The sequence below is a fragment of the Hyaena hyaena genome, unplaced genomic scaffold (genome assembly GCF_003009895.1).
Source record: "Hyaena hyaena isolate Hyena2069 unplaced genomic scaffold, ASM300989v1 scaffold_163, whole genome shotgun sequence".
Taxonomy (NCBI): Eukaryota; Metazoa; Chordata; class Mammalia; order Carnivora; family Hyaenidae; genus Hyaena; species Hyaena hyaena.
Window position 1 is genome coordinate 2,197,197 of NW_024080794.1, and position 14,116 is coordinate 2,211,312.

Here is a 14,116-nt window from a genome sequence, read left to right on the forward strand (position 1 = left end):
AGCCTGATGCAGGGCTTGAACCCACGAACTGCAAGATCATGACTTGAGCTGAAATCAGATGCTTAACTGACTAAGTCCCCTAGATGCCCCAGGAGTCTCAACTATTCTTAAGCCACCTTTTAGATGAAAGTTTAAACAGGAATAAGAAAAAATAAACACAGACACACACACACACACACACTCTCTCTCTCTCTCTCCTTCTTTTCTGCTCAGCACTCCAGGTAAAGGAAAATCCAGAGATCTGAGACAAGACGTCCACCCAGCCGCCCTTCCCCTACCCGAGGCTGCCGCAGAGGCCTTGCTGCTGGCCGCGAAGCGGTAGAAGGGTGGGTTGTCACAGTGCTGGACGATGGGATTCACCGGCTCCGTCTGCTGCAGCTCAAAGAGAAGCTCTTCCATGGTTTGAATGGTGTTGTTACGGCACAAGTATATGGCCACCTTTTTAATCTGAGAAGAAACATGGGACACAAGGGATGTTTTCCAGAGCCTCACCCCCAAGAATGCTGGATGGTAACCTGTTCCCTTCTGTGAAGGCATCAGCCCCAGAGCTACCATCCTGATGGCTCAGGTCTGTGGTCTCCCAGCGGGAATCAGAGTGTTGGGATTAAAATTCCCCTCTCTTCACCTGCATGTCTGATAGGAGTGCATGTTAAAGGCCTTGCCTTCCCTAATGGCCAAGTTTACACAAGCTACTTTTGGGGCACATGAATTCTCCCTAAACTGAAACCTGCCCTCTAAGGCCTTACCTAGAAAGAATTTTATTTATACAAACGATGGGGGAAAACGGCTAGTTATTTCTGTTTAAACAAGGAATCCAATTCCCTGCTGTTCTCTCCTTCCCTAGAAACCAATGAATTTTAATTGTTGGTATGGTTTTAAATTTTAAAAATAACTCTGGATTAAAGCTCTGTCTGACTGTAGCCCTGATTGTCAAACCCGAGGCCCAGACACCGCAGTGAGGCTTACGTGGTTTGAAACAACAGGCAGGTGGAAAATGTCTCAGGAAAACAACCAGTGCACAAATGCCAGTTGAATTACAGTTTTAAAAATGCTTTCATTTCATTGATCGTATCATCTTTAAATACAAACACTAAAAATTAGGTATCTCCAGGAGATTTTTCTCTGCTTATTTCTCTCCTCCGACCTACATTTGAAGAGAAACACCTGGACACTCTGCATTTTTATTCTGTTTTAAGAGCATCAAGATGTAAACACGAAACATCTTTATTAGTAATAACGTGATGCTTTACTGAGTTTCTCTTATGTAATGGGTCTAATTTTTATAGAAGGTAGCTTTTAGTAACTGTTAGGAAAATATCCACTCCTGAATTCATATGTTTCTGTGTCCAAAGGCTTAGAAAGAGGATGACAGAGGGGTCACTGAGAGACACCGTCGCCTGCTTCTTGGGGGACAGAAGGAAACTTTTATATAACACCTAGAAGAGCTCCTAGGAGATTAGCATGACTGACAGAAATTGACCTCTCCATTTCATTTCGTGCAAAGAGCATAATCCGACTTGCAGTTGCAAAAACAGGAGCAATGACTTCTGAAAGTGTGAGGGACACTTACATAGGGCAAGAGAAGCGTGTCACTGCTAACGCCACACAGGCTGATCAGGAACTGCAGGGTGATCCTAAGGTTGTTGCTCCACTTCTCGTTGTTGGCTAACGCATTCCAAGCATTTTCCATTTCTGGTCCAGGAACTTCATCTCCATACTAGAACAGACAAGATTTAAAAAACCAGCTCAGGAGATGTGTGGGGAAGAGAGGGTCAGGAGGCAGAATATTGGATTAAAAATTGTTATAAGGGTCATGGCCATCTCGAAATCCTAAGAAGGGGAAGATGTGGCCATTCCTCAGCAAGATGCCATTTTTCAGCCATTTATAACATATCAATCAGTAATGGACATGCTTATTCTCATGATTTTTAGTATGTTAGGATTATTATTGGTATTTTTATTATTACTTTTAAAACTTGTGGTAAAATACACATAGCATACATTTTTAAGCATACAGTCCAGTGGCATTAAGCACATTCACACTGTAGTACAACCATCACCCCCATCCATGCCCTTATTCGTGTGATCTTTAACAGTTAAGTGCCACTTTTCCTGAGTTGGCAGCACAGGGCGTGATCAACCCATGGGTTTTCCTCGATGACCGCCTCAGAGCCGTGTTACTGAGACACATTTCCTCTTTTACCTTGGCCGTCATGTACATGAGGTTATTCAAGACCAGTGACGTAGCTTCCGGGGAGCCCCAGCCACTCCCTCTCAGCCCGTGTGAAGTGGGCACTTCTCCTTCTCGGTCTTTGACATCATCCTCTGGGCTGCTGGGGCTTGATCCCGGGAGGAGGAGCCTGCTGTCCACCAGCTCAATGTTGTGCAGCCAGGGCAGCAGGTAGGTGAGCATGATCTGACGCCCATTTGGGTGTGTGGTGGGGAACCGCTGGCTGACCTCTAGAGAGAATGGCAGCAACAATGGGCCATATGTTATCTCATCAAAATAAATAAAGATATCAACACCAATTGACAGACCTAACAGTGACTTCAGTTTACAAGGCATGTTCACATACAGCTGCTCCTCCAAGCCACAAGATCTTAATACTGAGGCTCATCCACAAGCCTCTTGTGTCTGGTGCTCGGTGGAGGTACGTGGGAGCACACAGCGAGGAGAGCATAGGCTTGGTAAAAGTGGAGTGAGGGTGTAGGCCTCATGAGTTCACATCCACTGCTATGGAAGAGGTGCATCAGAGCACTCAAAACAGGGGGCTTGGAATCAGACAGACGTGTGATGAGATCCCAGCTGCTCCACATACCAGCTGCATGAAATTCTGTTAGTTATTTAACCTCTCTGTTCCTCAGCTTCCTCATCTATATGGGACCACATTGGGCTACTGTGAGGATTAAAAGATATAATCATAAGGTATAGTATATGCTTAGCACAGTGCTGGCCATCCAGTAGGCTCTTAATAAACAGTGGTTAGGATTCTTATAACAACGATTATTGTCTTTCCACTATACCAATTTTTTACCAGGTTGTCTTCTAGGAACTCTTAGCTATAAAAGTGAGAAGAAAGCCACTATGTGGACTCATGTTCATGATATCTACTTGAAAACTGCCAACTATGTGGAAGGTGTGTGCTCAGTGCTGCACTTCATTTTGTCAAGGATGGTAAAATGGTGTATCCAGTCCAGTGATTTCAGCACTATTTTCTATGATAACATTTTTGCATAGTTGCACTGCCAGTAGCATTTAATTTTATGACCTGAATAAGCTTTCTATAGAAATAAAAGCACAGCATTACCTATCTGGTGCAAGCTGCTTGTAATCTTTTATTTCTAACATCTAGAGAAGAAACGGTTTTATCCTAAGGGAAATTCACAACCATGGTCTGATGCACTTGTTATTATCCAGTGTGGCGTGTAATCTCATTTGGAGAGGTTTTGGCTGCTAAACAATAGAACAACACAGATGCCAGGATTACACCAAGATAATCCACTAGATCCCTGAGATGGTAGCTTTAACTGATTTAGCCTTTTTTCCTGAAATGACAATTTTTCTATTTTGAACAATATGAATGTATTTAATGCTGTGCCCCAATAATTAGGTTAAGCAGTTATGTTTTACATTGCTCAAAATTTCAAAATTTACTTAATTTCTAAACTTTATGGATGTGATAACTGATATTATGAACTTGTATGATGCATATTCAGATCCTTAGAAAACCGGAACATATATTTACTTAACATACTGGGCCTTTTCTAGGTCAAGCCACTGTGCTAGGCTCTGTGGAGCCAGCAAGGACTCAAGATTCGGTTCTCATCCCTGAGGAGGCTCTGAGACAGGTGGCTCTGGAGCAAGGTAGAAAGTGATAAATGACAAACAGAGGAACAAACAAGAGTGCTACATGGGTTCCTTGGAGAAAAAAGACTTCTGGCTACAAAGATCCACGTGCATGGCAAAAGAACTACAGGTAAGACCTTGGACTGTAAGTAAATTGTTCTACGAGTGTTCTGCAAGATGAGCAAACATTTCTAACAAATTTTAGCTCAATAAATGAGTGACGTCTTGCAATATGAGTAGTATGTGATGTGGAATGTCACATGGTCACAACTGAGCCAATGGTTCTAATAATTTGCTTTGATATACAAGTGCTTTGGATCATAAGCATGTTTTCTGGAATGACTTATGCTCACAAACCAAGGTTTTACTGTATTTTAACTTGACTAGAAAGGATTGGGACTTTGGAAGGGAATAAATCCTTCCAGTGGGAGGGACAACTGATATTAAGAATACCTATTGTCTTTCAACAGTGGCATAGAAACCTATTGTCTTTTAGTAGCCATGATTAGCTTCTAACACATCATATAATTTGCTTATTTATGATGTTTATTGCATCTTGTCTGTCAGATATAAGGTCAGATGGGGATGGGGGGAAAGTCTGTCTGAAGTATCCCACACACCTAGATTAGGGCCAGGATTGTAGAGGTCTTTGTAAAGGGAAAAGAGGATGAAAAAATGCCACAGACATGGAAATAACCTCCATTCACCCTTCCAGAAACAAATTTAAGAAATGCGAGACCGTGTCTCTGGGCTGCTACATAGATTTTCCAGCGCCTTTGGGAGGGGCCTGAGCAACTTGCCTGGCTACTTACAAGGAATTAACTCATCTGAAATTACACACAATAAAAATCTCACCACAGGGTTTTCAGTAGTAAAAGCAGTAAAAGCAAGAGCTAGAAATCTCTGTAACCTCCTTATTTTTCCATATTATTAAAGAAAGTTATTCCTCATAAATCAAAATAGCTGAAATGTTAATTCTTGAAGAAAAGTTAGACTGAACCCGCTTGCAATTCACTGTATGAGCTTCTTTTGTTCTTAAACTTGCGGTACTATTTATCTCCTCTCCCTTGATCTGTCTACCCTGTTACCAGCTTCTCCCTTTCAGCTAATAAAGCTCCAATCCTGCTCCCCCTCAGGCTCTGCATCTGCTCCATCCTCTCTTTCCTTCCTTCTTTCCCAACCAACCCACTGAGATCTGGCTTCTGCTGCTACTTCTCCATGGAAACTATTGACAGTTACCAATAAGTGTAAATTACCTCTGAACTGTGAAGTCCAGAGAGTAATGTTTAGATCTTACCTCCTGGGAGCTCCATTCAAGCCTCTGGACTGCTCAGCCCCTCCTCTGAAATCTGTTCTTCTCTAGGTTTCCACGAAGCTCACTTTCTAGTTCTCCTTCCTCTCTGAATGGGCCTCCATCTCTGTCTGTTCCCTCATTCTTTCTGGGCCCAGACCTCAGAAGCTGGGTGTCTGTGTGCCTTCTTGCCCTCTGTGCTCTCTCCACTTATGATCACATCTGCTCTCTTGGTTCTATCCCTTGTGCTGTTCAGTGAGTCACTAGCAGTGGCCCTCGCCTGACACCAGTCTGTCTCTACACAGGAATGTCTGACAGACACTTACACTCAATATCCCTAGCAGAGCTCATGATCTCTGCCTTGGCTTTATCTCCCCTTCTCCTTGGATTGGTTCTCAAGGTAGGGTCATCACCCCCTACCTCCCAGATACCACACCAGAGATCCCCCTCTGTCTACCCTGCCTGGTAGCTCTTGACTCTGGTCTCCCCTTTCTACTCTCACTGGACTATCTTAGTTCAGGTCTTCATAATTTCCTGTGTGGGCCACTGTCTTTGTTTCTCAACTGCTTTTCTTTATTTAGACTGGATGTTCTTTTATCCATCCTCCACACTGCACCTGGTCTTCCCAAAGTGCATTCTGATCTTGTCTCTTCTCTTCTTGTTTTAAACTGATCGGTGGCTTCCAGAACCTAAGCAGGTTGCTTGGATGCCCTTCCTGTTCCCAGGGCTCTGAGGGTTTCAAGGAACACCTAGGGATCATTGGCCTACAAATGCCTTAGGGTGCAATACAAAGCCTTCCAAGATTTGACTTCTACCTTTCTGTCTGTCCATGACCATCTATAACTTTCCCTCATCCCTGCATGTTATGTTAGTGAAACCGACCAATACACACCAATTCCTTGGTCTGTAATACCTATCTACTTGCCAACTGTAATGTCAACTACCTTTTTGCTTTGCAAATTTCTACTCCTCTTTCCAACTGCAGCACAGACACCAACTTCTCTGAGAAGTCTTGCCTGGTACTCCTGGTCCAATAAATGAGTATCCCCTTATCCTCCATCTCAGAAGACATGTGTTTCGGTTTTTGTTTTTTTTTTAATTGTACTTGTTGCTCTATATCATAACCGTATGATTATCCATCTTTCTTTATTATTCAACTATTACCCTTTGATGGAAGAAAGACTCTTTTATTTACATCTGTGTTCCTAGGACCCAAGCACAGTGCCTGGCATCTAGGTGGCATTCGAATCTTGGTTGACATGAATAAAAATGAATTTTATTTTTCCAAAAGATATTTTATCAAGAAGGCCTTTCTTGAGTCCGTCCACTGTCAGGCATGAGGCAAAGATGTGACTAACTCTGTTGCAGATGGATGGAGAGGTTCTCATGGTAGACACAGATTTTCAATTAGGTCTTAGAGACTAGGGAGAGAGAGAGAGAAGGCCATTTCCAGCAAAGGGAACAGCGTACACAAAAGCAAGGATTTACCAAATGGCCTGGCATGTAAAAGATCAAGTAAGATGGGAGTAGAGAGTTCCTGGATGAAACGGTGGAAGGCAAGTTTGGTAGAGGAGGTTTTTTATAAGTGAAGGAGTTCCTATTATTTAAAGTCTCTAAGCCTTAGTATCTCATCTGTAAGATAAGAAGGATGATTACGGTGGTAGTGGTGGTGGTGGTACAGGATGAGGCTAATTGTTCGGCTTTTATCAGCTTATTTTAATCCTTGCATCCTCTGAGGTAGTTATTATCTGCAGATAAGGAAACAGAATTTAGAGGTTCTGTGACTTGCCTAAGGTCAAACAGCCAGTGAATGGCAGGACCAAGGATGAACCCTGGCTGTCAAGCCCAGAGTCCCATTTCTAACCACTACTCGTGGGCTTGTAGAAATCAAATAATAAATGAAGTGTACATAAAGTGCCGAATATAAAGCCTGCCATATATTGACCACTCAATAGATGGAAGCTGTTGTCATCAGCAGTTATTTTTAGGACAGCTGGGAAGAGAAGTTTGAGTGCAGAAGTACTATGCATATTTGGTTTTATGAATCAGGTGGATTGCACTGTTGAGGACCTCAGGCAAGGGATGTTGGGACAGGGATGGGGTAGAAGCCTGATGAAGACCTGGACCAAGACTCTGGTAACATAGATGGTAAAAGAAGACAAACTGAGAGACCATAATCAGTCTCTTGGCAAGGTGCTCTGTGAGCTGAGGCAGGAAGTTAACTGACGAATGTAATTCTTTAAAAATAGGTTTTCACAAAAATTTCTCACAAGGACTACTTGCAAAGATGTGTTAAAAATCCAACTTTCAACAACCTATGTATGTAGCAACATACAAGGTATGAAACACCATCACCACCAAAAATAACTGGAAGCAATTACAATGTATTAGAAGTTATGCCACCCATATTTAATTTATTTGGGAAGTTTTACACATATATAATACACGTGGAAGGATTATGACTAATGTAAGCATCTTTGCAATTGTCCTATGCTTATTTATACTTACGTGGTTTTTGATAAATACATTTTTTTATATTTAAATAACTTCCAGAATTTACTTTTATATGTAACTGGACTTAGCCCAAAGCAATTTTAATCTCCAAATTTAGCATCAATAATTTTGACTCTAAAATGCCCTTCCCTTTCTGCCATCTTGGAGCCCACTGGGAATAAGCATCCTGAAGTAAAGCATCTGGAAGACTGTGGTCCAAGGCCATTTTTGCCAGCTATACTAGGGGTCGCCGGAACCAGAGGGAGCACACAACCCTTCTTAAATTGAAGGTGTTTCTGCTTGAGTAGAAACTGAATTCTACCTAGGCAAGGCATACCCGTATGCAGACAAAGCAAAGGCCAACAGAGTGACTCCTAGTGGCAAACCGAACAAACCCAGAATAATCTGGGGAAAGGTAACTCTTGCTCACAGATGGAGCAGCATGGTTCATGCCAAATTCCAAAGCAACCTTCCTGCTCAGACCATTGGACACAGAATCCATGTGATGCTGTACCCCTCAAGGATTTAAACTTACTGAAAAGTAGTAAGTAAAAGCATAGGTTTGTTCTCTTGTAAAAAAATAAAATAAAGGGAAGATTACTTTGTGCAGAAACAATCACACATGTCATCGCATGGTACCTGAGAAGAGCGGGAGGGTGAGCTCGGGGTACATCCTGGCCAGTTCACATGACAAGAGGGCTAGAGACACACTGTAGAGGGGTGGCAATGGGCCGTGCGTTCCATAGAGAATACTGCCAGGTCTCTGTTCAGCGACTTTCTTGGAGTATACAAAAAGCTTTGCTTCAAGGATCTACAGGGAGGTAGGAAAGTGAAAAATGGTATGAAAAAACATTGGCTGGCTGTCTCAGGAGTATTTATATTTAATCAAGTTTCATAGTAACAACACTAATGAATATGTTATTTTAATATAGTATTAAAGGTAAAGTATCAGTTCCTGTGGTCACAGAAGATTATATAACTGTTTTCTCACTCTTCATATCCTCTGGTGATATATGGGAATAAGCAGCAATCTAGTTATCAACTGCCCCTTCTATTTTCTGTGCTCAAGGATGGAAGATTGTATATAAGTAAGTGATACGTGCCTGCATGAGCTGCATGGAGATTTCATAAATCTCTCTGTTGGTGTCAGAGGCCTTGAATAGGACAAGGTTTAACAATGTCACTATGTCGAAGGGATAGTTCCTAAAACAAAAACCAAAAACCAATCAGCATAGTTTATAAGACAGGCTGGTTAATAATCTTGATAAATCATTATGTGTCAAAATTCCAGGTGACAAATGACCTCAGTCACATTTACTAATGAAACTTTCATGCCCATTTGGCTGTCCCGCGCCCCCCACATTCTTTTGGTGTTTATTAGAAGAAGGGAAATAGCTCTATTTTTATTTAAAATTCAATATTGTTGCACGTGGATAAATGAACACACAAAAATCTATCTCATGTAAATAGATTTTAATGATAACCAAATAAAAATGGAAAGAACAGGAGATGATATCTACATTTTCTCAGTAGCTCACTGATTTAATATTTTCATTTAATCCATTTACATTTAGTAAGCACCAAACATATACCAGGAACAACTGCACAGTACTAACTAATGATACTGAGTTAGTAAGGCTAGTCTGTTGCCTTAAGGGAGATGAGACTTGGCATTTAGTTGGGGACATAATCCATACCATCTAGTTACAATGGGAGTAGCCATAGCATGCTAGAGAATCCTGATGAGGGACATTTACACCAGACCTGGGTTTAGAGAAGGCTTTTCTAAGGAGGAAAGAAGTAAACTGAGCTTTGAAGAACCAGGAGACATTAGCCAGACCATGGAAGGGGTCATGTGGGAGACTGTTCTAGGCAGAGACAACTGCATTTTGAAAGATTATAAGAATGAAATGGGAAGATCCTTTCTGTAAAGGAAAGAATCTCTGTGAAGCAGACTGAAAGGACATGAGAGTAGGGGGGTTAGTGGGTTCAGAAGCTTATGAACTTCATCCTAAAAATTATGGAGATCCTACAGGATGTTCAGTAGGGGACTGAGGCAATGAGGTCAATTTTGAAGAAACACTCTGAAATTTGTGTGGAGAAGGAATTTGTAGGGGGTTCAATATTGGGAGCTGTTAGCATACTCCAAAGGAGAAATGATGAGGGTTTGAATTAGGGCAGGAATGATAGGGACAGAAAGGAAGGGATAAGATCTAAAAACTACTAGGGAGATAAAATCAGCAGGATTTGGTAATTGATTGTATGCATGGGATAATAGAAGCTGGGGGGGTGGTGGTGGTTAGGAAGTAGAAGGGTAAAAACATAGGGAGTAGGTTATGTGACAATTAGCAGTATAATCAAAAGGAATATGGAGCTGAAATAAATTCATCTTATTTTCTTGCTATATAATACTCTTCAAAGAGGATTTTTTTTTACTGTGTGTTTTTTCTTGTAGTGGAAAAGAGGTCATAAATAGAAAACCTTTGGTGAAATAAACAATTAGGGAATGGTCCATAGGTAGTGAGTGACTGACATTTATTTTGAGGCAAACTTCAGAAAGCAGAAGATGGCATGGAGGTGAAAAAGAAAACATTATTTTCTTGTGGGTTCCTTTTTTGATTCTGCAATATAATTACAATTGTCTAACAAAGTTCTGTTTTAGTACAATCACCCTACTAGAAAGGCATAATACTATTATAAATATATGCCCATCTTACAGTAAGTTTAATGAGAGTATAGTGAGAATTGGTTAAGTACACAAAAAAGGATGTTTTTCACTGCTTGTTTTTGATATTAATCAATTTTAATTTTTTATCTTACTTCTAATACATGAATATAACTTTCTTTTTTAATTTTATTCTATTATAATTTTTAAGATTTATTTTTGAGAGAGAGAAAATGAACAGGAGAGGGGCAGTGAGAGGAAGACACAGAATCTGAAGCAGACTCCAGGTTCTGAGTCTTCAGCACAGAGCCTGATGTGGGGCTTGAACCCACAAATCATGAGATCATGACTTCAGTCGAAGTCAGATGCCCAACCAACGGAGCCACCCAGGCGCCCCAATACAACTTTCTTTTAAAAGATTCAAGCAACACCTAGGGCCAGAGGATCTATTCTAATGATGGTTCACTCACAGGGCTGGCCAGTTGGTGCTGGCTGTTGGCAAGTACATAGAATAAAATATGGAAATGCCCATTTCCTTTTTCTCCCCCACTGTAAGAGCCAGTCACCCTTTTCTAAGTATATATATAAATATGTGCATCTAAGTACCTCTCCCCATTATCAGGATTTTAAACATAAATGTGACTATATTACCTACGTGTATTGTTTGGAGATTAGCTTTTTCAGTGAATGAGGCTTATCTCCATCTACTTAACTGTACAGATTCCATAGTATGGTCATACCATAAATAACCAATCTTGTAGTAGATGCAGTGGTGTGCCGCCTCGATCCCCCTTTCAGGACTGAGGCATTCAGTCTTCTAACTAGCACTGGCGGTTGAGATCTCTCACTGAATCGCCTTCAGCCAAAGAGATTTGCTTAGGCCAAATTCATGCCTGTTCCCAGCAGCAACCCCTGTGGGACTGGCTGAGGTCTCTTTTCCTCTGCCCAGGCCTACTTCCTTCATTTCCCCATACATGTTGATCCCAAGGGCATTCCGTAATAAATGTCCTGCACTCACATCTCCATCTCAGAGTCTGCTTCTTGAGGAATCCAACCTCTGACATGCGTTAACAGACATTTCAAGGTTATTTTCATTTTTTCACTGTTATAATGTCACAAATCCCAAATGTGCAAGTGTTTCTTTAGATCTCTAGAAGAGGTAATGAAGGATCAAAGGGAACATTTAAAATTATAGCAGATTGCTCTCCAAATGGCTTTAGTAATTTGCACTCCAAAATGATTACTTTTCTAGAACTTTTATTTTTATTTATTTTTAAAGTCTTATTTATTTATTTATTTTGAGAGAGAGACAGAGAGAGAGAGAGAGAGAGAACGAGTGTGGGAGGGACAGAGAGAGAGAGAGACAGAATCCTAGGCAGGCCCTTTGCTGTCAGCGCAGAGCCCAACGTGGGGTTCGATCTCATGAACTGTGAGGTCATCTCCTGAGCCGAAATCCAGAGTCAGATGCTTAACTGACTGAGCTACCCAAGTGTCCCTTTTATTTTTAAATAAACAAAAAAAGCATGAGGTTGATTTGTTGGATGGGCAACTGGGGAAAGCAACCCACGTGATGGTGGTGAGGACAATGAAGAACGATGAGTAACATTTATGTTATGACCTGCCTGCTCTGTGCTAGTTACTCTGCCAGGGCCTTTACCTAGATTTGCTACTTAATCTTCACAACAAGCCTGTGAGGCTTAGAGAAGTTAAGCACTTGCTCAAGTTCATGTACAAGGGGTGTGGCCCAGAGGGCATCCTGGATTAAGTCCGACTCCAAAGAATTAACTTATCCACAGTGCTATCAACCTCGTAGACAGCCCACAATAGCACAGTTCATTTGAAATTCTAAGAAAATACAGCACCTGGAGCTGACTACGAAAGTAGAAAGAAAGCTCTGTGAGACCCACAGTGGCAGAGATATCTTACCTATATTGCTGTCACTGACACTGAGATATAACACATATGCATTTTTACATAAAAGAATACTGGAAAATATTTCTGGATCATTGAGGATTTAAAGGCAGGAAAAGGGAAGGGGCCTTCCCTCTTATGCAGGGCTCTGCACTTGACCATGTACTTAGGGCATTCAATGAACTGCTTAGGGCTGAGCTACAGAATTTAAGAAAACAACGTTTAAAGAAATAACACATATAGAAAATGAAAGAAACCCAGTGATGGGAAAAATTAGAGAGATCTCAAATGAGTGAAGGAGTACAAATAAAACATTTGTACTTAGATGTTTAAAATAGTCTTAGGGGCTATTTTGGTTAAGTGTCTGACTCTTGATCTCGGCTCAGGTCATAATCTCATGGTTTTGGTAGATTGAGCTGCCATGTTGGACTCTGGGCTGACAGCACAGAGCCTATTTGGAATTCTCTCTCTCCCTCTCTCTCTGCCCTTCTGTTACTCTCTCTCCTTGTCTCTCTCACACACACACACACACACACACATACATACTCTCTCTCTCTTTCTCTCCTCTCTCTCAAAATAAAGAAATAAACTTTAAAACAGGCTTTCACTATTAAATTATTCAACACAGGCAATGGAAGGGTAAAAGATAAAGACAGCTGTGGTCATTTGGAATAAAAATCAAATTGTAAATTCAGTATGAAAGGCAGATATTGTTCAGAGAGTAAACCAAAAAATAAAACTTTCTTTTTTCCAGTCTAGAAGAGAGGAGATTTTGAAGAATTTGGGAACTAAACATCAGCTCTGGGTTACGTAGAACTAAATGACAAAGTTCCAGATAACTTTGAGGTATTCTGGAGAGAAACAGATTTTATGAGTTCGTGGAGGGGATTATATCATAGCTTCCTGCTTCCAATAGCTATTGAATAATAATAGTGTTAACAGAGTGCTTACTATGTGCTAGGCCATAGGTCAAGTGGTTGGTTTTGAATTTCACAAACATCTCTTATGCTCAGATATACAGATCTGTGTTTAAAGAGTTGATTAGATACACCATAATACATTTACTCGTTCCCCTATTAAGATACTTTAGGTTGTTTTTCAATGTTTTAAAATACAGCAGTAAACACCTTGCATGTATTTCTTTCATGGTTGCAATTACTGAGGCTAGCATGTACCATATTAAAAAGAAGATTGTTTTTTTTACTCTTTTTTTACTCCTTCCCCTAACTGTACTATTGTGCCCATTTTACAAATGAGTAAGCATGTATAGTAACTTGCTCAGGAGCACACAGCTTGATTGGAGGTAGAGCTGGAATTCAAACTCAAGATAGCACATTCCTGAGTCCAAATTCCTAAACTCTGTGCTCTCTTGAAATACTCTAGCTGCTGACAAAACCAAATGATCTTCAGCATCAGCAGCGAGGGGGTGTGACTGGGATTCATGAATCATAAGCTTCCCTTGTCTTCCTTGGTAATAGATCGATGATATTCTCTTAAGACATGTGGGACATTTACTTTTAATAATTGAAGTTCACTAAGCCTGATTGAAATTAAGAAAGGTAGATAAAAAGTTAGCTTAAGGCAAAACAGATGTGCAAACAGCAATGGAAACCAAAACCACCTCCAAAAATAAACCCAGAAAAATTCTTTGTAAATTAAAACTTTGACCTTCTATATGATTCTTAACACTTACTAAATATATTTTAGTAGTATATTGGATAGTAAGAGTAAAAACAATAGAACTCTTCAGTCAGTATTTTATTAAATGTGAAGAGAATTCTGTTGAGTTAAGCTAGTAATTGGAAATGACCTCCACTTTTAATCTAAAGCATACTATTTACTTCGATTTAGAACGTTAGAAAGCCATTTAATCTTGTTCTCAATTTCTTTATCTGTTCTGTACTGACAT

The 14,116-nt window shown here is 40.6% G+C and overlaps 1 protein-coding gene across 5 annotated transcripts in view; it reads right to left on the reverse strand.

Annotated features, from left to right (window-relative positions):
- Positions 1-14,116, reverse strand: part of FRY (FRY microtubule binding protein) — a 258,661-nt gene that overhangs the window by 82,096 nt on the left and 162,449 nt on the right. For all 5 annotated transcript variants that reach the window (XM_039239842.1, XM_039239840.1, XM_039239841.1 and 2 more), the window contains 5 exons: positions 8,735-8,834; positions 8,271-8,442; positions 2,204-2,460; positions 1,571-1,717; positions 279-447 (listed from right to left, as the gene is read on the reverse strand). In XM_039239842.1, the coding sequence (XP_039095773.1) occupies positions 279-447; positions 1,571-1,717; positions 2,204-2,460; positions 8,271-8,442; positions 8,735-8,834 (845 nt within the window). The remainder of the gene's footprint in view (positions 1-278; positions 448-1,570; positions 1,718-2,203; positions 2,461-8,270; positions 8,443-8,734; positions 8,835-14,116) is intronic.